The sequence below is a fragment of the Ovis aries genome, chromosome 23, assembly GCF_016772045.2.
Source record: "Ovis aries strain OAR_USU_Benz2616 breed Rambouillet chromosome 23, ARS-UI_Ramb_v3.0, whole genome shotgun sequence".
Lineage (NCBI taxonomy): Eukaryota > Metazoa > Chordata > Mammalia > Artiodactyla > Bovidae > Ovis > Ovis aries.
The window spans coordinates 21,752,604-21,779,423 of NC_056076.1; the positions used below are offsets into that span (position 1 = coordinate 21,752,604).

General features: G+C 41.1%; 1 protein-coding gene across 10 annotated transcripts in view; it reads right to left on the bottom strand.

Annotated features, from left to right (window-relative positions):
* GALNT1 (polypeptide N-acetylgalactosaminyltransferase 1) overlaps positions 1-26,820 on the bottom strand; it is a 124,223-nt gene that overhangs the window by 14,311 nt on the left and 83,092 nt on the right. For all 10 annotated transcript variants that reach the window (XM_042239388.1, XM_042239386.1, XM_042239383.1 and 7 more), the window contains 6 exons: positions 24,101-24,267; positions 17,079-17,286; positions 12,461-12,631; positions 10,218-10,335; positions 8,611-8,791; positions 7,480-7,619 (listed from right to left, as the gene is read on the bottom strand). In XM_042239388.1, the coding sequence (XP_042095322.1) occupies positions 7,480-7,619; positions 8,611-8,791; positions 10,218-10,335; positions 12,461-12,631; positions 17,079-17,286; positions 24,101-24,267 (985 nt within the window). The remainder of the gene's footprint in view (positions 1-7,479; positions 7,620-8,610; positions 8,792-10,217; positions 10,336-12,460; positions 12,632-17,078; positions 17,287-24,100; positions 24,268-26,820) is intronic.

Consider the following 26,820-nt stretch of genomic DNA (forward strand, 5'->3'; position numbering starts at 1 on the left):
AAGAGGCTTTTAGCTCCTCTTCACTTGCTGCCATAAGGGTGGTGTCATATGCATATCTGAGGTTATTGATATCTCTCCCGGCAATCTTAATTCCAACTTGTTTCTTCCAGTCCAGCGTTTCTCATGATGTACTCTGCACAGAAGTTAAATAAGCAGGGTGACAATATACAGCCTTGACATACTCCTTTTCCTATTTGGAACTAGTCTGTTGTTCCATGCCCAGTTCTAACTGTTGCTTCCTGACCTGCATACAGATTTCTCAAGAGGCAGGTCAAGTGGTCTGGTATTCCCATCTCTTTCAGAATTCTCCACAGTTTATTGTGATCCACACAGTCAAAGGCTTTGGCATAGTCAATAAAGCAGAAATAGATGTTTTTCTGGAACTCTCTTGCTTTTTCGATGATCCAGCAGATGTTGGCAATTTGATCTCTGGTTCCTCTGCCTTTTCTAAAACCAGTTTGAACATCAGGAAGATCACGGTTCACGTATTGCTGAAGCCTGGCTTGGAGAATTTTGAGCATTACTTTACTAGCATGTGAGATGAGTGCAATTGTGCGGTAGTTTGAGCATTCTTTTGCATTGCCTTTCTTTGGGATTGGAATGAAAACTGACCTTTTCCAGTCTTGTGGCCACTGCTGAGTTTTCCAAATTTGCTGGCATATGGAGTGCAGCACTTTCACAGCATCACCTTTCAGGATTTGAAATAGCTCAACTGGAATTCCATCACCTCCACTAGCTTTGTTCATAGTGATGTTTTCTAAGGCCCACTTGACTTCACATTCCAAGATGTCTGGCTCTAGATGAGTGATCACACCATCATGATTATCTGGGTCGTGAAGATCTTTTTTTGTACAGTTCTTCCATGTATTCTTGCCACCTCTTCTTAATATCTTCTGCTTCTGTTAGGTCCATACCATTTCTGTCCTTTATCGAGCCCATCTTTGCATGAAATGTTCCCTTGGTATCTCTCATTTTCTTGAAGAGATCTCTAGTCTTTCCCATTCTGTTGTTTTCTTCTATTTCTTTGCATTGATGGCTGAAGAAGGCTTTCTTATCTCTTCTAGCAAGTTCTTTGGAACTCTGCATTCAGATGCTTATATCTTTCCTTTTCTCCTTTGCTTTTCGCTTCTCTTCTTTTCACAGCTATTTGTAAGGTCTCCCCAGACAGCCATTTTGCTTTTTTGCATTTCTTTTCCATGGGGATGGTCTTGATCCCTGTCTCCTGTACAGTGTCACGAACCTCATTCCATAGTTCATCAGGCACTCTATCTATCAGATCTAGGCCCTTAAATCTATTTCTCACTTCCACTGTATAATCATAAGGGATTTGATTCAAAAACTGTAATTCTATACACAGCCTTAAGGCTATGTAACCAGTCACCTGCTTTCCAGCGAACTATGGAAGGTAGAAATGGTGGTGATATATACTTATTTCAATGTTCATACTGGAATAGAAATAAGTACCAGACTTGTTTACTCAAAATTTGACACTTAAAATCATAATGATATCTGAAGTATGTGGTCGGGGGCAATGGACACACTTTCAACGTTTCTGGAGGCAGATGGGTAGGCGTGCGAGCTTAGGGTTGGGGGACGTGCAGGGCTGGGCCTCATTACTAGCCATGTGACCTTGGCAGGTCAGTATTCTAAGACAGTGATTCCCAAAACTACGATTTGCACAACAGTATCTGCCATTAAACAAAGGATTTTGTGATCAAGTATGTTTAGGAAATACTAGATTAACATCCCCAACTCAATGGACATGAGTTTAAGCTCTGGGAGTTGGTGATGGACAAGGAAGCCTGGCATGCTGCAGTCCATTTGGGTCGCAGAGTCAGACAGGACAGTGACTGAGGTGGACTAACAAATTTAGATAGATATTCTTTACTGAACAACTTCTCAAAACCTTTCAATAGACTCTTGGTACAGTGGGGACTGAAGGTACAGAAGAATACAAGATATCAAGAGCAGCAATTCCCAATTATTTTTGGCCATAAAATCCACCTCTCCTCCCCTATCCCTTGCCTTTCTAATGGGCATCTTGAGAGACATCAGATATCAGCAGAAGTTGCTGTAAAATCTCATTTTCTCATCTGTAAGCAAGGTAACAGACACAGACCCAGAAGAAACCGACACCCAGTAGGCCCACAATAGCTACTCATTTTCCTTCCTTAGCTTAGGTGTACACAGCTGTCACTAAAATGTTATTTTCTACCTTACAAGTTGATGATTGTGAATGTGAATGAAACCAGGCAAGAAATCAGAGCCTCAGTTTCTTGGTTTCTGCTAGTCTCCCCCAGAATTCTGGCACCTCATTAGGGGGGACAGTGTTAAGTAATTAAAGGTATTTTAGGATTTACTACTAAGGAATCTAGACTTACTTTTTCACTCTCTCCCGTGAGAGTCATGAGTAACACTGGTTAGACATGAGAAACAGCATGACTGCCAGTGGTTATGAGCACAAGCTCTCATGCCAGACCGCTTGTGTTCAAACCCTCTCTCTTCCATTTTGTGGCTGCACCTGAGCCATGCTGATTAAACCACTTCTCTGTGCCTTAACTGACTCGTAAAGTGGGGGATAATAGCATATGTATCTCAAAGTGTTGGGAAAATGAGTTAATATTCATAAAGCATCAGACTGGTGCTTGACATGAAGTTCATGCTCAGAAAATTTTAGGGTACAAAAGCAAATGGTCAGTCCTTAACACTGCTTAAACTGTAAAAGATTGGATTATTTGCTTTCTGTGGCTATTGTTTGGACAGTTCAACTCCTGCATTAACAATGATTAGATATCACCGTGAAACACATTTATTCAGTTTCAGGTCCTATCAGAGCTATAATTACAGAGTGGGATTTCATGAACCCAGACACACTAAATGTACACCTTCTGATTTCTTTCTGCTCTAAAATCCTTGACTTCAAGTTTCCTTGGGCCCTTATAAGACGACAAGTGATCCTTGATGGGCTAAGTTCTAGTCTCTGGGGAAGGAAAGCTCACACAGGAGGAGCTATGATCACAAGCACAAGCTCCCTGCTGCACTGTGGTGGGTGCTTATAAACAACCCCAGTCCCCACACCAGCACTTCACACCAGCGTGGCCTGGTATGAAGGGCATAAGTGCTTAAAACCAGCTGTTACTAAGGCAATAACAAGCAGGACAGAGAGGGTAAAATCTGTTCTTTATACACAAAGCCAGCTGGCAAGAGGCAGGTAAAGGGCAAGCTTGCCTTGGCAATCAGCTACTGTGGGTTAGACAAGCGGCTCTTTGTAATACGCCTATATTCTGACCTAGCTAACAATGCCTAAGTGTTGTCCAAAATTGGGTCGGTTCAAAGAAAGAACGAACGAAAGAAAAAAAAAAAGGCTCCTCAACCTTATTCTAAAGGTGCTGTGCTAAGTCCCTTCAGTCATGTCTGACTCTTTGCCACCTTATGGACTGAAGCCTGCCAGGCTCCTCTGTCCATGGGATTCTCTGGGCAAGAATACTGGAGTGGGCTGCCATGCCCTCCTCCGGGGGGGTCTTCCCCACCCGGGGATGGAACCAGCGTCTCTTACATCTCCTGCATTGGTGGGTGGGTTCTTTACCACTAGTGCCACCTGGGAAGCCCCATTTAAAGATAAGCAACTGCTCTCAGCCTTGCCATGGCCTCACCCACGCTGGGCCCTCCTTGACTGGAATGAGGCTACAGCAAAGGGCGCAGGTACTCACTAAGGAGGCAAGGAACTCCGCATACCCCTCGTGTGTTTGAGGTGACTTCCTTAAATCACAACAAAATTCAGAGGCAGGGAGCTCACTTCAGCCCTGAAGCAGCCTCGGTAACTACCAAGGACGGACACGGGCATCCATGCTTGCCCTGGCTCTGGAGAAGCTGTGACCAGGCGGCTCCTCACCACCCTGCAGCTCCCCCTGTGATCTATTTGCTCCACCATATCCTATTAATCCTTTTCTATTTTATGTCTTCCCCTCTTTACCCAACCCCCCATCACCAACAATCCCCCTTCACTCTCAGCCCACAATCTTGTGTTCAGCTGAAGAATCAAGTCACCAGACAGCTTCCTCTCACGTCCACCTCAAAGTTCCAGCTTCCAGCCCTCAACCCACAGTTCACCTGACTTGGGCCCACTCCTCTTCCTTCCTTCCTGGTGCAGTGGAGGACTGCCTTCTCCCCCCACCACCTCCCAACTTGTGCATCAGAACTTACCACGACCCCCCTCCATGGGACTCCAGCCATCAGTGGCTCTTTTCTAGCATCTTCAAATTTTCTCCTTTGTATCACTGCCATCAGCACCATTTCATCTTAGTAAAAATAAATAGAGAAACCCTTCTTTAACCCCATTTCCCCTCCGGCTACCACTCACTTCTCTGTTCACCTTTACAGCACAATTTCTTGTCCACGCTTCTCATCTCTACTTGTTCCCCTAATCTCCTATGAAGCCATCAGAGACCCTGTCCTTCCCAATCTCCAGGGGAACCCGCCTGACACACTGAGAGGGAGCTTCCGGACAACATCTCCCTCACCAACCCAGTGGCCAGTCCTCAGGACTCTTCTTCCTCCCTTCTCTGCAACGCTCCACACAGTCAATCTCTTCCTCTTTCTTAAAGCAAGTCCTTCACTTACTGGCACATCATTCTCCTGGGTATCTTCCTATTTCAATGCCTGCTCCTTCTCAATCTTTTTAGCTGATTCCCTCTCACCTTCATAATGTCTAAATTTGGAGTTTTTTTAATGTCTTATTCCTCATTCCTTCCCTCTTGTCCAGCTACATTCACTCACCCCAAGGTGCTCTCATCAAGTTCTGTGGTTTTAAAAACTACCTATACACTGACAACCCCTAAATTTAGATCTCCACTCCACACTTTCACCCAAACTGCATTTTTTTAAATGCAACTACCTAAAGATAGGAAACCATAAACAAAACAAAAAGACAATCCACAGAATAGAAGAAAATATCTGTACATGATGTCATCAACAAAGGATTTAGTCTCCAAAATTTACAAACAATTCATGCGACTATCAAAAAACTAACGACTCAATCAAAAAGTGTGCAGAAGACCTAGACAGACATTTCTCCAAAGACACACAGATGGCCAAGAGGCACATGAAAAGATGCTCAACATCACTAATTACTAGGGAAATGTAAATCAAAAGTACAATTAGGTACTACATCACACCGGTCAGACCAGCCACCGTTAAAAAGTCATAACAAGTGCTGGAGAGGGTGTGGAGAAAAGTGACCCCTCACTACACTGGTGGTGGGAATGTAAACTGGTATACTACTAAGGCGAACAGTATGGAGATTCCTCAAAAACTAAAAACAGAGCTGCCATATGATCCTGTAATTCCACTACTAGTCATATATCTGGAGAAAACTGTAATTCAAAACATGCACCCCAGTGTTCACTGCAGCACTGTTTACAATAGCTAAGACCTGGAAGCAACCTAGATGTCCTTCAACAGATGAGCAGATAAAGAAGGTGCGGTAGATATATACAATAGCATAAAAAGAATGAAATAATGCCATGTGCAGCAGCATGGATGGGTGCAGAGACCATCAAGCCAAACACCAAATGGTATCACTTACATGTGGAATCTACAATATGACACAAATGAATTTATCTATGCAGCATAAGCAGACTCACAGTCACAGAGAACAGATCTGTGGTTGCCGAGGGGAAGGTGTGGGAGAGGGATGGATTGGGACCGTGGGATTAGCAGATGCAAACCACTATGTATAGAGTGGATAAACAACTGTAGAGCACAGAGAACATACATTCAATACCCTGGATAAACCATAATGGAAAAGAACATAAAAAATAATGTATATGCACATAGATGTGTCGCTGAATCACTCTGCTGTACGGTAGAAACTAACGCAACACCGTAAATCGATGGTACGTCGATAGATTAAGACAGAAGCCGCCCACATCTCCAGGTGCTTAGGAGACAAATTCCTGCTAGAAAGAGACTTGAAGAAATAACAGCTGGTCCTCCCACAGAAAAAGGTGAGAGGCTCAAGTACTAACGTCAAAACCTCAGAAAGGCAAACCTGTCAGGGCTGAGGAGACAGACACCCCTCCGTGCGATTACTCAGGAACTTTGAAAGACCAGGCCTAAGGAGCATACCTGAGCTGGAAGTGAACCAAGTCTTCACACAACTGCAATCCAGCCCCACCTAGCTCAGTCTCTGTTACAGACTGAACTGTGTCCCCTCAAATTCACATGCTGGAGTCCTAACCCCCATTACGCTCAGAATGTGACATCATTTGCAGACAGGTTCTTTACAGAGGGAGTCAAACTGAAATGAGGTCATTAGGGTAGGCCATCCAGGGTGACTGGTGTCTTTAGTAAAGGGGGAAGATTTGGAGTCAGATGTGCACACGGGAGAACGCCATGTGAAGACGAAGGCAGAAATCCGGGTGATGCTTCCACGCACCATGGAATACCACAGACTGGCAGCAAACCACCAGAAGCTAGAACAACGCAGGGGAGAGAGCCTTCCTCACAGGCCTCAGAAGCCTGCCCACACTCTGATCTCGGATTTCTCGTCCTTAGAGCTGCAAGACAATCCATTCCCATGTTCCGTTCCACTCAGTTTGTGGTGTTTTACTACGGCAGCCCCAGGAGACTCCTGGGACTCCTGACTTGATCATACCCTTGGACTAAGGGAAGGACCCGTCTGGATTTCCTATACACGGCACAGCTTTGGCTGGGAGCAGAGTGACTGGCTGCTGACAGTCTAGGAACACGGTGAAGACAGGGCACAGGAAACGCTCCCCTGAGGCCGCCCAGCAGTTATCCCAGAAGGTGCAAGGGCAAGCCTCCTTCAAAGCAGACCCTCCACTATGGGCATCCAAACTCCAAAAGCACAGCTAAGTGTGCTGACAAATTATAAGCATTAATAAATAAATTATTTCAGGTTTCAAGAAGATTTGCTTCTGAATTCTAAGAGCAAAGACTAAAGTCGTCATCAGAGTACGCATGCTAACCCACAAGCCCAAATGGAGATTTGGGGCTCCAAAAGGAAAATAAACAGGTATTAAAAACACAACTTCTTCTTATACAGTCTTTCTGGAAAGACTCAAGGAAACTGACAAGTTTCCTTGTCAGTTCTTTACAATTCTACTTTGAAGTTCCTCAAACTTTGATTCAGTCTAGTTAATGTTAGGATATCACCTTCAGGAATATATGGTTTCAACTAAATGGACCAGTTTGCTAAAATAAGTCTATTGAAGACACGAACATAACAAAAGTCCAACTGTGAAAGGTGAAAGGTAGAGCCTTATTTTAATAAAATGTAACAGGATAAATTAATAAGACTTCAAGTTATGAGGCAGACTGCATCAACTAACAAGGACTTTCCCATACTTGAGTTTAAGTAATTTTAACATACAGGTACTCCCTTGTTAGAAGTTTAACCTCTATTCCTTTTTTTACAAATCAGTGAGAACCACACAGAATACATTTTTTTTTTTTTACCTCTCCCAAAGAGAAATAGTGACGTGGAATCTGAGAATCAGGATAAATATTCTCTAGGTACCAAGAGAATGGTCTGCATTGGAGTTTGTGCCTTAGACCAAGTCTTGATGATATATCTCCATAATCTACCTTTGTAACACCTGGTAAAAGAAATAAGTCACTGAATTATTAATGTTCTGTCAGGTAATACATTTCTATTTATATATTGCATCTAACAAGCCAAACAGGAAAAGCAATATCATTTTTGTGGTATACCACAAATCTACCTCTCAAGGTATAAAACAAGAAAATAATGTGTTTTCCAAAGAAAAATTAAATTCATATGAGAACAGTTTACATAGCAATACATACAAATGTAAGTTACATGGGATCACAAAACTTTAATATTTGCTAAGGCAAAGACAAAGATCAATTTTGCCCAAATATGAAACAGATGTTAAACAGAGCAATTGTTTCCAGTCAGGTATTTCTCACACAGGCTCCCTAAATTGTGCATCCACCCCCCTCAACCCCAGACAGTCTTGTGGTGACTGAAGAGTACAGAATCATAATTCAGGCAGATTTACAGTTGATGAAACAGCTGCTGCCACAAAACTCTGAAGAGCAGAGAAAAGCTCCTGGAGGCATGATACAGGGCACTGGCCTTGAAATACTTGACCATTTCATGTAAATGTTAAATGTTGCAGTTAGGTTTAAAAAAAAAAAAAACATGGAAAGTACCTGGGCTAAAACAGTAATTTCTGCAATACTGGATCATGTATTATTATTGTTCCCCTGTGTGTGCTATGTCGCTTCAATTGTGTCTGATTCTTTGTGACCCTATGGACTGTAGCCCGCCACGTTCCCCTATTCATGGGATTCTCCAGGCAAGAAGACTGAATGGGTAGCCATTCCCTTCTCCAAGGGGTCTTCCTGATGCAGGGATCGAACCTGTGTCTCTTGTGTCTCCTGTGATGTAAATATTATACCAGGCTTTTGCTAAGCACTTTCTATACCATATGTAATTTCATTTATTCTTTACAACAACTCTGCTCAAAGCTTCTTTTCCACACCTTCTTACCTCTTCTCAGAATGCATTAGGATCAGACCAAGAAAGTTTGTCTTGTGTTTCTAATGCAAAATAATGCTAACCTGGAGAAATTATATAGAAGAAATTCTTGAATTCATCCATCCATACTTCTGCAAGTCGTCTGTTATTTTTATTGATAATCTGCCCTGTGCCTCCTGGGAACGTGTAGGGTGTAGCTTTCCGAAACACGTGTCCAACATGTGAGCAAGTAACAATCTCCAAAGTTCCCCCACACTGCCAAATCTGGAAACAGCCGCAAAGAAGACCGTTTTAAACACCGACAGTTTAAAAAAAAAAATTGTTCACATCTACTGAATTTCATGGCTAGAATTTCACAGAATCAAGGGTGTATGTACAGTGGAGCTCCTGCTACATGGTCCCAGAGTCAGTGCTTCCTCAATTTCTGGTTCTGATCAAACCAGAAGCTGAAGGTTAAATTCAGGAAAGACCTGAGGCCCAGAGCAGTGTTTTTTGCGAACTGCAGTCCATCAATCTTTAAAGGGTCATAAAATTCAAATTTGATGAATTGCAACCAGCACTTAGTAACAAGGACATACTTGTTACTTGATGAAATGTTTACATTATGGGTTGTGTGTATAATGTATTTATTAATATGCTTCATGGTCAAAAAACTTTTGACCATGGAGAGTTCAGCCAGGGCCCTATCTGTTCGTCCTTCTCCAAACCTGTGTCACAACCTAAACATTAAACAGAACCTAGGACTCTCAACCTGTGGATTACTCATGAATTACTCAGTGGCCAGTGAGAGCACAGTCTAGTCTCTAGGGGTAAAAAGAAAGATCCTTAAGTGTGGTTTCACATCCTTAATCAGTTATCCTTCTACTCCTTCCAAAATACATTTTCCTGTAAGTTAAAAGTCTAACTAACTGTAGACTATTTTCAATTACATTGCTTTTTGAAAAGTCTTGACTTCATTAAATACTCAGTGTGCCCACATTAACGTTTTCCCAGGATCATAAAATGATACAGCCAAATAGGATCTCAAAGATGCTCTGGCGTCCAAACCTCTCCTCATAAAGAGCAAGGTGATCCACCAGGAATGCAGTGAACTTCACTATGGTTTCCAATAAGCCATGTGTCTAAAGTTCATTATTTTCAGAAATACACATCATTCTAAAAGTAAGTTGATTTTTGTGAACATGAAATGCATAAGACTTAAGGCTGACTGGGTTAAATTAATTTAGAATAATTTAAGAATTCTTTTGCCTTTTTCTTTTTATTGAAAAACAGAAAGCTGGTTAAGTGGCCAGGTTTAAATAAGAGAGAACAATTCTCAAACCAGAAGGACACAGCATATTAAAGAAGGTAAAATTATGTTTTTGGCAGTTAAGGAACAAAGTAGCATTTATGAACTACATGTTATTTTTATTTACTTTAGAGTCTGAATTATCTCCTTGGAAGTAAAGACAACTGGGGAATCCTGTGTAAATTTTACAAGTGGACTACTAATATAACTGAATTATTTGCTTAAAATACTTCAGAAAGAACCTTTAATAGTATCATCAAACTTTTTATGGGCTGAAGGCTGTGAAGTCTGATCAAACTCATATTAAATTCACTTTTTAGTTTTTCTTTAGAAAGAACACGAATATTCAAAGCATATTCATATTTGAGGTTATACAGGTTCCTTTTTTCAAAGGGAACTTACCCTAAAGGAAATTTCTAGGTTTTCTCCTCCCCAAATATCCATTCCAGCATCATATGTTCCAATTTCCTGAAAGTAATCTCTGTCTATTGAAAAAAGGCCTCCAGCCATTGTAGGTGTTCTGAAATTCAATCATAATACTATACTGTTAATTGCAATGATTTAAAGTTTACTATCAGTTTTTGTTTTTAAAAGTAGTTTTATAACTGTTTATTTAACTATGGAATAAATGCTGATTCTCACACTCTTCAGAAAGCTTCACAGGCCCCAAGAGCTTTGTTTTTATGCTGAGTTATTTGGTTTCCAGATAAGATCCGCACCCCAGTCATGCTGTCACAGCTCCGGCCTGGACCCCCTTCCCTGCCTGGTCCCAAGGGCTCTTACTGTCTTCAGTACTGTTCTTGATCCTCAGGTCCTGACTGAGCTTCCACCCTGAACTCCTTAAGTTGAAGCTACTTCTTGTAATCTTCTTCATCTGTCATGCACTCCAGAGTTTCAAGCAACTAAAAATGCAGTTGATCATGTTAACCAACCAGACTCATGTCAGCAGCTCTAGCATACCAGGTTTTAAAGGGTGGCAAACACTGCAAAGATGTATGATTAAACAGGATGAAAACAATGCAGCTTTTTCCTGAACTTTAAGGAAGGAGATGAAGTACAGGATAAATCAATATATTCCTCCTAAGGGGATCATCATCCTGACCAAGTACAGTCAATTCTCTGCCACAAAACATGGCTCAGGTATGCAGAGTGGGTGGGAATAGGTTGAGTTAAGCAGAGAAATGATAACAAAGGAGGATTTAAATAAATGAATACCTAGTACTGGTTTACTTGAAGAATGAGTATGGGAGAAGAATGGGTTCCAACTAGGGAGAATGTAATTAAATTCTAGGGACAGAGGACACATGTAGATAATAGTTTAGGATGAACTGGCCACCTACATAACCCTAAAACATACTCATTCCATGCACTGGTGAGGGAGGTAGCATTTGCTTTTATAGAAGAAACAGTTGTTTCCACCAAGAAGTTAGGACTTACTTTGATTTTAGAAGACAAAAAAGAATAAGAAAGCCTAATACCTTAGGACTCAAAGGAAACAGGCTGACACCCAGCATTATCCTTCAGTGCAGGGGTTTCCTGACCTAGTTCTGGCATCTAATTTTCCTAGAACTGTTAATGCAAACCCATCTGTTTATACATGTAAAACAGGCATTTATACAGGCATCCTGGACTACTGCCCTACCCTCCAGTTTAGGGAAGACTCCTAGCTTTTATCTGATTTTTCAAAGAAGTCTATCATCCATGAAATGTTTAGCAACCCTTGGTTTAGATGCTGATTTGAACTGCCAGCCAAAGAGTGAAAAAGTCTCTTTACTGGGAAAGCAGGAGAGGACTTGGGCTGGCTAGGGACAAAGAGCAGAGAACTAGTGAAAGCTCTCTCCAACTGTCAGAACTGGACTCAATTCAAAGGCAGACAGATCTGGGAAGCCTAGGAGAGGAGAAGGCTAAAAAGGCTAATAAGCAAGCCTCAGTTACTATAGAAGCAACAGGCTGATGCAACCAGAATAAATCCTAGGATGGCTCAGAAGGCTCAAGGTCTCTCTCTAAAGATCCTCAATAGCATGAAGCTTTTTATCCCTTTCTAGAAAAAAAAAAAAAAAAATCTATATAGGACCAAATACAGAACAAAAGAAAAAGCAGAAATATATTAATGGATATCCCTTTTATACTTTTGTCAATTCTAGTTATTTTTATACTTGAAACAAGTTTTTTCTAACCTTGTCAGATGGTAGATGTCTGAATTTAAAGTCTTACATTTTATTACCCAGTTTTAGGCAATATTTTCACATCTTGGCACTTACAATTACTGAAGGGGTGGTTTAAGTTTAATATTATTATCCTTAGTGACTGAATTAAAGCATAAATTACAGATTTACAAACTGTTGTTCATGTAGAAATGAAAGAACACATTCACTGTCATTTCTCACAGGTACTAATTTATAGAAATGAAAAATTTGAACTTATTTTTTTACTTAAAAAAGAAACTCATCTTTGAAATAATGACATTATTGCAAATAAAGAATGATATTACTTCAAATAAATGAAAAATGGCTCTTAACTTCACATATGGTGAACAAATCCTTCATGTATTTCAAAATACATTTAAAAATCCTTCTAACGTGATTCCTGAAGCTTCACAATCCCCCGCCAGTAACTTTGGGGAAAATGTTTGACGAATCAATTACCTCACAGGAAGAGTCCGATCACCTTTCCTTCTGTCCATTTCTCTTTGGGGAACAGGATACCAGCGAAAGTTGAGCTTCCAGTTGAACCCGCCGTAGGTCATGTCAGAACCTGCCATGTACTCGAAAGTGTCATCACTGATCACATCTATGATGGGACAGACCACTGTCTTCCTGGAATCATAAAAGCAGATGAAAAATCTTTGAAAACTTTCCTTTTTGAGGTCTGTCATAACAACTACATAACAAGTATACACTAAGTGTTTTTAAAATAAAAATGCATTCTATAATGTTAAGGACAATGGTGAAAAAAATCCCCCACTCTATCCTGCTAAGCTAGCATCATTTATCCTATTTATTTATAACCCATCGAAAATAACCTTCCACCTCTTTTCCATTCAGACTTTACATTTTTTGCCACATGAAAAGTACTTCAAATATTTCTATGGTATTAAAAAATAACACTTTTAATGACTACCTATTTAACAGTTTTAAGCTAATAACTTTCTTAAAAAATAGACTTTTGGACATTTGTGTTTTTATAGATTTTTGCTATTAAGAAACTAAGGGGTCATGTTCATATATATATTTTCACTTTTGCTTGAAGAGTAAACTTCTAGGAGTAAGACTAGTAAATTAAAGGAAAGAATTTTTTGTGGCACTGCTCATTACTGCTTTCCCAAAGTGTTTTATGTAGATGTATATACAGCTTTCTTATAATGCCATCAACTTTGGATGCTATTTTCTTGCAATTGTATAATTATAATAATGTTAAACAGTATCTCTGGGTTTAAAAAAATTTATATTTTCTAACTATTAGAATGAGTACTTTTTATTGCAGTTTGTATTTCTTCATATAAATTGTCCAATCATACACACTAAAATTTTTTTCCTTTTGGTTATTGCGATTTTCATGAACCTGAAAAACCACCCATGACCACAGCTCCTTCTAAGGAACACTGCCCCTCTCAGAGCCCTTGGGAGCCACATTTTAGAGTATCCTCCCCATCTGACTGGTGTCTTATTTAAGAAATCTTTCCTTACTCCCAAATCATCTTCTCCTATATTATCTTCTAAATGAATTGTATTTTTGCCTTTCACATTTGTCTTTAGCCTTCATGAAACTGACTTTGGATTTTCATGCAGCAAGTACCCAACTTCGTTCATCTTCCTTATGGGAGACCAACTGTCCTGGTGCTCCTTACCTCACAGTCTGCTGCAACCATAAGGGCCAGCTCTGTCTTAAGTCAAGTTTTCACATGAACAGGGACTGGCTCTGTTTCACTAGTCTAACCCCGCATCAACACATCACTGCCACAATTAAATAGCTTTAAAATAAGTCTTAATATCTAGTAGGACAGGCCCAGTTGTACTTGACTCTTCTTTTTCATGGGTATTTTAGCTATTGTTTTAAAAAAATATTTATTCCCATATAAATGTCAGCATCAGCCAGTTTCTCCAATAAAATTCTGCTGAGATTTCAATTAAAAACACATTGATTTATAGATCAAGGTGAGGAAAAATGACATTTTTATATTGACTTTTCTATCCATTAACATTATCCTTCTCTCTGCTCAGATTATTTTCCAGTGAATTTCAACAGTTTTCAATTTCATGCATCATTTGTTAAACATATTTCTAATCACAGCCTATTATTTCCATTGCTATTATAAATGGTATCATTTCTTCTTTTTACATTATATTTCCTCACTACTCCTGCTGGTATGGAGAAAGCAACCGACTTTTCTGTGGTGATTTTATATTTGGCAACACTGCTAAATTCTTATTATTTCTACTACTTTGTGTATAGATTACTTTCCTCTGTAAAAAACACATCATTTGCAATTGATAGCACTGGTTTTATTTTTCCTTTCCAATTCTTACACCTTTATTTCTTGTATTACTGCAAAATCTAAGGCTTCTAATAATACTGAGTAATACAAATAATTCAGGGCATCCTTATCTTGTGCAAAACACTTTCAACATTTCTGTTATGTTTGCCAGTTAACAAGTGTGTATTTAGCTACCCTGTCTAAAATTTGTAAATTTCCATTCTGTAATAGTTTACTAAGTATTTTAAATCACAGACCAATGCTCATTTTAATCATAAATGAACATTTTTTTTTTCCTGTATCTACTAAAGTGATTATAGGGTTTTAATGACAGTGTTTTAATCACAGTTTCAGAAATACGTTAACATCATCTACTTTGTGAACTGGTTTTGTAATATTAAACTAAACCAAGTAGTAATGATGTGTTATATATACATATATACTGATATGTTATCAGTGTTCCCCCACTTTTTTGGCACCAGAGACTGGTTTCATGGAAGACAGTTTTTCCGTTAAACTGGAGTGGGGGAAGTGTGGGTTTGGAATGATTCAGGTGCATTACATTTATTGTGCATTTTATTTCTATTATTATTACATCAGCTCCACCTCTGATCATCAGGCATTAGGTCCTGGAAGTTGGGGAACCCTGTGTTTTTTATATATGTTGATACGCTGTTAATAAATCCCAGCTGGACTCAGTTTGCTGATGGTGTGAGATTTTTGTATTAAGGTTCACCAGTGGGTTTGAATAATTTTCCATGTACTTCTTTTCTGATTTCTTATCAAGGTTATACTAGTCACATAAAACAAATTGAACTGGTATCCCCTTTTTCTGTATCCTGCTTATAAATTCTCAGGAGAGATCTGTTTTCCCTCCTTCACCCCATATCAAGGTTGAAACAGCCAGGTTGCCTTTGGTGTGATAGAATTCACTTCTCATTCTAACCCAGAAGTACAGACAACAGAAGCCTAGCTTTATGCAGGTATTTGCTATTTGTCTTCACACTGTAGGCAGGGCCCTGGCCTTGGCTCCTATCCTCCCAACTGTTTGTCTTTTAAGGTAGAAGATCCATATCCCCTAAGTTCAGCAGGAAACCCTACAAGTGAAAGCTGACTTTAGTGTCTGGACTACTCACTTGTATGTACTTCGTTCTGAGAGCTGCAAAATTTCTTACTTTAGTGCCAACTTGGTGATGCACTTAAAAATGTGTTTTGTATTTATCCAGAATTTAGCTTTTTCAGTTGGAAAAGTTGTTCAGGATACCTCATCTATCATACGGCCCAACTGGAAGTTGTTGTGTTTGTTATTTCAGGCAATTTCTCTTTCATATTTCATATTTCACACTGCTTTCTCCAAGGGTTTAGGCTCCTGCTTCATAAAGGTTACAGACTGTCTTTACACAAAAAAACACTTCCTGAATCAGTCATTTGTTACATACAGAAAACAATTTACAGATATCCTATGTCTTTTTCAGGCAGTGTTCTCCTTCCTGAAGCTACTGTATCTTCTCACTGCCCAGGCAATTCATCTTTGAAAGGGGAGAGATGTAGGTCCAGCATTTGCTTACAAACAGAATGGATGCAACGACAAGCTCCCACTAAGCTCAACTTGGGGACTTCCCAGGTGGCACTAGTACTAAAGAACCCACCTGCCAGTGCAGGAAACATAAGAGACTCGGGTGGTGGGGAAGGTCCCCTGGAGGAGGGCATAGCAACCCGCTCCAGTATTCTTGCCTGGAGAATCCCATGGACAGAGGAGCCTGGCAGGTTACAGACCACGGGGTCACAAAGAGTCGGACACAACTGAAGCAACTTAGCATGCACGCATGCTCAACTTGACTAATAAGGTTTACCCTGCTGAAATCTAAGTCTTAATGTTAAGCTGACACAGCCAGCCTCCGGTTGAAACTGCAACGACAAGCAGAAATGCAACAAACCTAGGTCCTGCAGAATGAAGTTAGTTAGGTTTTTTGCTGATATCTAGGAACTAAGCCAGAGCCCAGCAGTAGACAATTCTCTGAAAACTGCATCATGAAAGACTACAACCATGAGCTTGCACTGCTCCAAATGTTCCACCTGTATTAGCCAAGATTACAGTGCTTATTCTTCATATACAATCAAGCATTTCCGGGGCAATGTGTATCTCCTCACCCTCTTTAACTCTGCGCTACAGGCTGAGAGATACAGCCTCAGTAAAGATGCAGACAGAGAGCAGATGACCTGCCCGCATCCTCATGGCAGCCTTAGAGAGCAGGGACGAGTACAGGGCTTTTTATCCTACCAGCCCTGAGATAAGTGTCTATATGTTCTGCTCCTGTTCAGTGAAGAGAGCAGACAATAAACATCCTAGCAACACGTTTGCTAACCCATCCTCACTAACAAGACAGTCTACAAACAGTGCTTCCAGGCTTGAGAATGTGGTCTTCACATTTAGTCCAGAGCAGTCTTCATGGCGCTTCTCAGGTGGCTCAGTGGTAAATCTGTCTACCAATGCAGGAGACGTGCGTTCGATCCCTGGGGTGGGAGGATCCCTTGGAGAAGGAAATGGGAACCCACTCCAGTATGCTTGCCTGGAAAATCCCATGCACAGAGGGGCCTGGTGGGCTACAGTCCATGGGGTCACGAGAGTTGGACACGACTCAGGAACTGAGCACGAGCATTCTTCAAAGGTATTTAAAAGGAAAACTCAGAAGAAAATATTTTTATATTTATTTTAAAACAGAATTATGCAACTTACCATAGTTTAACACAAAGGCACTGAAAACAATTTATAAATCCCATAAAATTACCTGTCGTGTTTGATCCTGGCTAAGAGAGGCTCCAGCCACCCCACTGTGCACTCACAGTGCGCGTCTAAAAAGGTGATCACTTGGCCTTTAGACACAGCAGCGCCTTTTAACCTAGCTCTGATCAATCCAGAACGCTGCTCCATTCGAATGACGTGAACGGGTACTTTTAATTTTTTCACGTAACTCTCTAGAGGTCTTTTTAAAAAGTCTGAAAAGGAATAAAACAAATAAGAAAATAACACGAAAAAATCTGTGAGCTGGCATTGCCCAGGTGGAAAGCAACTTTGGATTGCAGTATTCATTCAACATGTATTTACTGGGCACTGTAGGTGAGGCTCCCTGACTCACAAACCCAGTTCACCCAGGAAGGCTTTTTATTTCCTGACAGAATGTGCCAGAACTGCCTCTCCTTTGTTACGCGAGCCATTAAGGGAGAGCCTCTGGGCTCAGGCTCAGTCAAAGGCATGTTACCACATTTCTTGAAGGAGCTTTCTGTCAGGCTCAATTCTTTTTTTGAAATCACGCTTAAGGATCAGGAACAGAAAGAAGGTGATTCAACAGAATTAAACCCAGACCTCAATAGCGAGAAGGAACGAATACACAATAGCTGTTGAGAGTTCAGAAAGCTGTGTGGTTTCTTTAAAGACAGGAGCGAATCGTCTTACAGACCGGCAGTCTCTGACTATGCAGTTCTTCTTGCAGGAGGTGGGGAGTGAGGTCAAGCTAGAAGAGAATGCTGGGCTGTAGCTGCAAGACCAAACAGAAACCTTAACAGACCGTTTGGTCCAAGTAAAAGAGCTTTCAAGAGGGAAGGGCAACTAAAGAGAAAAAGAAAATCAGCAGCTATCCTGGAGAGTTCAGACAGAGGCTGTGCCCTTAAGTCAAGGATTTCCTGCCTCCAGAGTACATAACTGACTTTAAAAGGCAGACAAGGGGGACTTCCCTGGTGGTCCAGTGGCTGAGACTTTGCACCCCAATTCAGGGGGCCCAGGTTCAATCCCTGGTCAGGGAACTAGATCCCACAAGCTGCGACTAAGGATCCTGCATGCTGTAAGGAAGACTGAAGATCCCATGTGCAATGCCTAAAACCTGGTGCAGCCAAATAAATAAATTAAAAAAGAAAAAAGCAGAAAAGCTTCCACTTCCTCAAGGCAATGAGAAGTTGCAGATCAGGTTAGTTTCTGTAGTTATGCCAGAGAAGCAATGGATGGTGGGCAAATGTCTTTCCCACTTGTCCCCATATAAGAAGTACAAGGACAGTCTCTCCACGGAAGGAAAATCTTGACATGGAGCTACCAGGATGCCTATGACTACCTCTGTCCATGGGATCTCCATAAGGGTGGTTGGGTATATTAAGGGGATAAATTCTAAATGTGGGAACCCAAAGGGCTTCCTACATATTGGAGAGGGAAAGACAAATAGGAGTGAAATGGTTCTTGCTCCCTGGAAGTGGTAAGACCTGACTGATTCAATAATGGAATAATCAGGGCTATGAAAACAGTGAAAGAGAAAAAAGGCCTCTATGTCCACTACACCAGAACACCGATCCTTTCCATGTCTGCTAACACATTTTCTAAAATATCTGGGCTAAAAAGAGTATCTGAAAAATATGGGGAGAACTCCTACCTGATAACCATGATTTTATGAACCAGAAAGCTATAATTTGATTCTGAGTAAAAAGGTGAGGGTGATGCCAATCCCGATGAAAAGCACCATTTTACCCTTTTATGTCTGTTTGGTATAATGCCAGGCTCTTTACAGACTTTATTTCATTAATCCTCATAATGACCCTATGAGATGTTATTAAACCTATTTTAGACATGAAATTCTAAGGCTTAGAATATTAAATGAACTGATCAAGATGACACAGTTTATTAAGGAGTAGATCCAACAGTCAAATCAGGTCTGCCTGACTTCAAAGCCCATCTTTTCACCCACAGCAAGGAATCCTGAAAGGAAACAACCAAGGAAAAAATTCAGGACTGTGGAATTGCCCGACCTGATACCCATTTAAACTGCTTTATGTTCAGAGTTTGATGAATCTCATGTGATGAGGTATGAGTTATATTCTAGTACCTTAGACCAGTCAAGTGCAACTGTATCACAACTCATCTCCCAGTAAGTCTTCCTTCCAGAATTAGTCTGAAGTGCATCTTAAGAATCAAAGCAATCTAATCCCTGAGTCCTGTTATCTTTGAAAGTTATGATACCATGTCTTGTCTATCATTAAAATGAAAAATGCATGGTCTGGTAGCTCAAAAAAGTTGCTATTCAACAACTTTTCTTGGCATTTTATTTAACATCTTTGTGGTTCTCATACAATATGACTACAAACTAGGTGTCTTCCTAACAGCTGACAGAGAATTATGTGCTCAGGACTAGGTGGGGGATTCAGTTCAGTTCAGTTGCTCAGTCGTGTCCGACTCTTTGCGACCCCATGAACTGAAGCGCGCCAGGCCTCCCTGTCCATCACCATCTCCCGGAGTTCACTCAAACTCACGTCCATCGAGTCGGTGATGCCATCCAGCCATCTTATCCTCTGTCGTCCCCTTCTCCTCCTGCCCCCAATCCCTCCCAGCCTCAGAGTCTTTTCCAATGAGTCAACTCTTCGCATGAGGTGGCCAAATTACTGGAGTTTCAGCTTTAGCATCATTCCTTCCAAAGAACATCCAGGGCTGATCTCCTTCAAAATGGACTGGTTGGATCTCCTTGCAGTCCAAGCAAGGGACTCTCAAGAGTCTTCTCCAACACTACAGTTCAAAAGCATCAATTCTTTGGCACTCAGCTTTCTTCACAGTCCAACTCTCACATCCATACATGACCACTGGAAAACCATAGCCTTCACTACATGGATCTTTGTTGGCAAAGTAATGTCTCTGCTTTTCAACATGCTATCTAGGTTGGTCATACCTTTTCTTCCAAGGAGTAAGTGTCTTTTAATTTCATGGCTACAGTCACCATCTGCAGTGATTTTGGAGCCTAAAAAAATAAAGTCTTACACTGTTTCCACTGTTTCCCCATCTATTTCCTATGAGGTGATGGGATCAGATGCCATGATCTTCGTTTTCTGAATGTTGAGCTTTAAGCCAACTTTTTCACTCTCCTCTTTCACTTTCATCAAGAGGCTTTTGAGTTCCTCTTCACTTTCTGCCATAAGCGTGCTGTCATCTGCCTATCTGAGGTTATTGGTATTTCTCCTGGCAATATTGATTCCAGCTTATGCTTCTTCCAGTCCAGCATTTCTCATGATGTACTCTGCATATAAGTTAAATAAGCAGGGTGACAATATACAGCCTTGACATACTCCTTTTCCTATTTGGAACCAGTCTGTTGTTTCATGTCCAGTTCTAACTGTTGCTTCCTGACCTGCATACAGGTTTCTCAAGAGGCAGGTCAGGTGGTCTGGTATTCCCATCTCTTTCAGAATTTTCCACAGTTTATTGTGATCCACACAGTCAAAGGCTTTGGCATAGTCAATAAAGCAGAAGTAGATGTTTTTCTGGAACTCTCTTGCTTTTTCCATGATCCAGCGGATGCTGGCAATTTGATCTCTGTTTCCTCTGCCTTTTCTAAAAGCAGCTTGAACATCTGGAAGTTCATGGTTCACGTACTGCTGAAGCCTCGCTTGGAGAATTTTGAGCATTACTTTACTAGCGTGTGAGGGGGATTCAGTTCAGTTCAGTCGCTAAGAACTACTTATTCAAAACTCATTTTATGAAAATGAAGCCGTGGGGGTTAACTGATTATGATTAGAAGATACAACGTCATCTAAAAATAAGGGAGAATCTTATTTATTAGGTATCTTTACAGCTATTAGTCTATAAATGGATCCCAAGGCATCTCTACCTCAGGCAGTGTGAGGCTGGCAGAGTAACGGTCAGGGAAAATTTCGCTGCTCCTGGCAACAACTGAGAAATCTTAGTTAGAACTCAAAAGAGCAAGGAATTTAGAGTGTAATATTAATAAACCTGACTCCTAATCCCTACTTAAATAAGAACCTGTTTCCTTTTGTGTAAAATGAGAAAAACAATAGTCATGTCAGATTAAGAACACTGTATCAATTCTAAGCCTTAAGATACCCTTCTGAGATGACAACTGCATAACTCTGAACACGAACTAGGGATTCATCCAGATTCCGTCTTTATTTCAGATCTGTAACAGTAAAGTTATGACAGACAGGAAGCACAAAGCAGTTAAGAGGTCAACCAACCCCCAGGTTTATGGTTAAGTCTCATTTTGCTCTAACAATAAAATAGGGATAATTATAGCACCTACTTCATACTTAACAAATGGAGCTACTGATGTCTCAGCAGGTTAACTGTGAAGTCCAGTACTCTGAGGCCATGAGCAGACTACGCATGCTACACAGCCTAGTTAGGAACTCTATGCAGACAAGGAGGAAAACACAAGGATTAACTGACTGGGGATTACTCTTCCCTTCATTCACTGAATATATTCTAGACTGCTTACTGTGTAACAGGCACTGTGGACACTGGGGAGAAAACAGTGAGCGAACAGTCCTTCCTGATGGAGTTATAGTGCCTGCCTTGGCGGGGGGGGGGGGGGGGGGGGTAAACTGGTAAAGCTCCGGGGGGTGCTGTGGAGTACAGAGTGTTCTGAGAGGTGTTCAGTGGGACATGACCTGGTCTTGCGAGGTCAAGGAAGGCCTCTCTGAATGTAAGTTGACTCTGATGAAACATCTGAGCTGAACTGTGGGGATAGGGTGGGCAGGGATTTACAAAATGAGACTGGAGATGCAGGCAAAGACCAGGTCATGCAGGCCTTAGAGGAAAGCTGTTTGCTTGTTTTTAACTGAAGTATAGTTGCAGGCCTCAGAGGAATGATTTTTTTTTAAAGTACAGTTGATTTACAATGTTTTCAGGGGTACAGCAATGTGATTCAGTTACATACAGGTTCTTTTTCATATCTTTTTCAACTGTAGGTTATTATAGGATACTGATATAGTTCCCTGTGTTATATAGTAGGTCTTTGTTTCGAGGAAAGGTTTTCATCAGAGAAGTGATGTGGTCTGGTCTGCATGTTTAAAAGCTTCCTTCAGGGAGACAGTGTTTATGGGGAGACTAGTCTATTTCATCAGCCGGGTGAAAAATAACGATGCCTTGGCTGGGCCTCATGAGTAGGAAGGGGCAGACTTAGAGAGCTGCCTCTGGTTCCTGGGCCCATAGTTACCACCTAAACAAGAAGGTCAGACCATGCTCAGTCTGGGCAGCAGGACTGCAGCTGTGACCACAACAGCACAACGCCCAGTGGTTCCCAAGCATCAGAAATGGTGATTAGAACACCCGAGGCTTTCGAGGCCAGAAGACACAGAAGAACCAAGTTCTCTGTGAGAGCTGTGCAGTGACACTTCAGACCTGCTTAGTGACTAAGAGCCCGACGGAGCAGGGAGGCAGACACCTGCCCACACGTTTCCAATTACAGGTTCACACAGGCCATGGTGATTCAGGAGGGCCTACATGAGGGAGGAAAAAATAACTGGGATACGTGACTTTCTTTGCCACTTCATGTTGTGGACACATGCATCTTTCTGATTAGGCTATATCCCACAGAAACTTCCTATTTCACACAGCCTTCTCAGGCCTGCAACAAAATGATGGTGAAAACAGGGGGAAATATAAAAACAAATCATTTCATCTGAGGAAAACTCTCTCTCCTTAAGGAACATTCAATTTCAAAAGTTTCAACTTATAAGTCAGTCACTCAGAGGACAGAAATGTTTTTATATATCGCTGCTAAACTAACTCTGGCTAATTTTCTAAAGAGGGATTAATTAATTCCTAGCTACCAATTATTCAGGTGAAATTTATATGTCTACTGTCAATAGTAATTACTTAAGTGTGGCATTCTTAATTTATAACCGCTCTCATCCATTTTGACATTAATTATAGTAGATATTATTATTAAATGTTTTATGCAATTATAAACTATCTCCTTGATTAGATTAAGGAAGTAAGCTACAAAGCCCTTGAGACAGCAAGGCTGTAACTTATTTATTTTTACTTCTACAATCTGGCAAAGGAAGATGATTTAAATTGTTATCAATGTGCAAATTAATCCCAATAGTTAAGATAGGAAGTAATTAAATTTCATCATGCTTAAATGTATATGTTTAGTGTGGGCATAGGAAGGAGAAGGTATAATACTTGACTAAACTATCTTAGCATATGCAATGAGAGATTAGGCAAGAAAGGTGAAGATAACAACAAAAAAAGATTGAAAAGATAAGTCATGAAGTTTCAAGCTGCTTAAGGAGGGAAGAGCCATTTTCTGTAGTTCCCTTCAAATTTTTCTCATGTGAGTATAGGAATATTGGAGAAAGCACATGACACCAATGATCCTAAACAGCTGTGCTGTGAAAAACAAAAAAGCCCGTGAAAAATTCTGAGATTCGTGGAAGAATGTCTGGGCCAGAGCCACTGCAGAGACTCATCATGAGATCAGAGACATACTATACACCACTTTCCCACAAGGCCCTTCATCACCCTTTTATGCACCACGCCTGACCTTGGGAATGGAGAAAATGGCAAGATCTAGGAAGAACCTGGAGAGCCTGGACTCGCCCAGCTGAGGCTCTGCTCTGCTGGCAGGGACGATTCCCACTGTCTGTGCACTAAATCTCTCTTCATGGCTCTAAATCAGAGCCAGTCTTTCTCCACCGACTCCAGGCTGAGCTTCCCACAGAGAAAATCCTGACAAAATTGTGGTTTTTTTTTTTCCTCCCCCACTGTTATGCATAAATTTTTACAGTTATCTCTTTTTAAAACAAGATTAAGATGTGATACAACTAAATGCTAATTAAAGTAATATTTTAAGTTTCACAAGGCTGTAAACTGTTTGCATATGTGAATGAGTCCAAATGTCATAAATAACTTTTAGGATAAATTAGAAGCTTGTATAAAATTATCAGGTTAAACTGATAGCAACTGTCACTGACAGCAGCTAGTTCTATAAGCACTAATGACAAAACATGTAGATTACTGGCATTAAAATGTAAACTTTACCTCTTTCACTGGCATCATCTACTAGAACGATTTCCTCTAGCATGTGTCTTGGTGAGCGATTAATGACGCTGTGGACAGTTCGCAGAAGTGTGCTCCAAGCCTCATTGTGGAAAACAATCACCACACTGGTTGTAGGAAGGTTATCTGGATACACCTTTGTTTTACACCTGGAAACAAAGCAAATGCCTTTGTAAAACTGTTAAGACAGCAAAATCCAGTAACCCACACTAGGACGGCTGACAGAGGAATAAAGGCAGTTGGCTCTAGGGCTCTAGTGGCGCAACTCTCAGTAACTTCTCATTTATTTAGGTTTTGGTTAATGTCGCATTTAATAAAACAGTACCTAAAGTTATAGATGCTTAGACTAAAACTATTTTAAAGATGTTAATCATATTCTTAAAATCAGGCACCTCTCCTGATATGTCTTCTGTGGATTCATTTCAATGGAGAATGTACTAAGGTCATATCACTACTCCCAAAGTGAATGGGTCTCAAGAATCCCATTAGACAAAAAGTCAGAACTGCTACAGGCTAATAGTTGAATAATCTAAGCAAAAGATTCCCTTCCACAAAGGAAGTAAACTAGTATTTACTGAGTATCTACTAAGCACCAGGCACTGAAGCTTCCTAATAGCTTGGTGAGGTACTTGGAGCCACAATTCACAGATGAGAAGCCAAGGACGGACCCAGGGAGGGAGTGGCAGGGCCTGATTGTGAGTTTCACAATCTTCTTGCTGCCATTCCACAACGCAATTTCAGCACACATCTTGTTCAGTATAGACTGTGTCTAGAAATGTAGTCATTGGAAAAGACCAAACACACCCAAAATATCGGCACACAGAATCAATAAACTAGTTCTACATGGTCTCATCTTTCAGTCTTGTGAGCTAGATGAAACCACTAGAAACGGACTACCCGAGGGCAACAACAGCACTAAGTAACCAGACATCAAGCCATGTGTTCCAGGACATTCTAACATTGCTTAACTGAATCCTATTAAGTCATGAGTCTCCTTGTTTCACAAACTAATCCTACTTATTATTATGAGTACTGGGAAACAGAATACAGCCATGGTGACTACAAAGCTAGCTTACAGAAACAACACAAAGAACAAAACCCCCGGAGACTCAGAGGATGACTAGGTAAACCTGGCATGTACAAACAGTACTGCTAGCTGGGAAGCCAGCTGGGTGCACAACCGGGAACCAACAGGAAGATGACCGAAAACTCGGAGGTGCCGGCTCTGCAGAAGAGGAGTGGTAAGTCAGATTTATTACTAGGACGACAGGTTAAGGAACTAAATTCTGAAGTTGTATGGAAAGGAAGTAAAGCTACGCAACACTGGAAAAAAAGAAGACTAAAATGGAAATCATTCACAGCAGGATGGAAGAATCAGAAAGCAGAGTGAGTATTAGAACCCAGAACAGATGACAAAAAGGATGCCAATTTCCTAAATCAAACAACTGAATTTAATCATTCAGAGAAATACAAACTCACAAACATTCTCCCAGGACTTCCCTGGTGTTACAGTGGGTAAGAAGCTACCTGCCAACGCAGGGGACATGGGTCCCATCCCCGGTCTGGGCAGATTCCACATGCTGCAGAGCAACGAAGCCCATGTGCCACAACCACTGAGCCCACGCTCTAGGGCCCGTGACCACAGCTACTGAGCCTGCGTGCTGCAGCTACTGAAGTCTGTGCGCCCAGAGCCTGTGCTCGGCAACAAGAGGGGCCACCGCAGTGAGAAGTCTGCACACTGCAATGAAGAGTAGCCCCGCTCGTCACCAACTAGAGAAAGCCCTCATGCTGCAGTGAAGACCCCATGCATAATAAGTAATAAGTACACAGTAAGGAAGTAATAAGACAATAAAATAACAAATAAATAAAAGGTATTTTAAAAACCCACACGATTTCATAAAAAAAAAAACAAAAACGGAAAAACAGAGAAAATATGGGAAAATCTTTATAAATGATCACAGACATGTAAACACACACACACATACTCCAGCATTCCAGCTAAGCTTCTCCCCTGAAGGGGCCACCTGTCCTTGTGGGGCTGGAGGGAAGGTAACCCTTTGAGAGAAGGAGACACCGAGCTAAGGATGAGCACAGGCTGTATTATGAAGCCATCTTCTACTGTGTCCCAACTGAGCACATCCTTGGGGAAGAAAACTCGCAAGTGGAAGGCCATGTTACTTTATTATTTTTTTTTTTCCATGTTGCTTTAAAAACAAACAAAACAGAAAGACCACACACAGACTTAACAACAGGGTGTGGGTTAGGAAGAGAGGGAAAAGAAGACTCTTAACTTTTTACTGAAATATATAAACAAGTTGACAACTATAAGTATACAGTTCAATGAGTTTCTACAAAGTGAATGCATTAAGGAGTCAGCACCCAGAAGAAACAAGACCATTACCAACCCCACGGAGGCTCCCGCTGCACCCGTTCCCAAGGTGACCACTCCTGTGGACCGCTAGCATTACAGATGAATTTTGTCTTCTTAACAACTTTATTTAAAAGGAATAATACAGAGCAGTGGTTTTCAGGGCTTCCCAGGTGGGCTAGTGGTAAAGAATACGCCTGCCAATGTAGGAGATGCAAGAGATGTGGGTCGGGGAGATTCCCTGGAGGAGGGCATGGCAACCCACTCCAGTATTCTTGCCTGGAGAATCTCATGGACAGAGGAGCCTGGGGGTAACAGTTCATGGGGTTGCCAA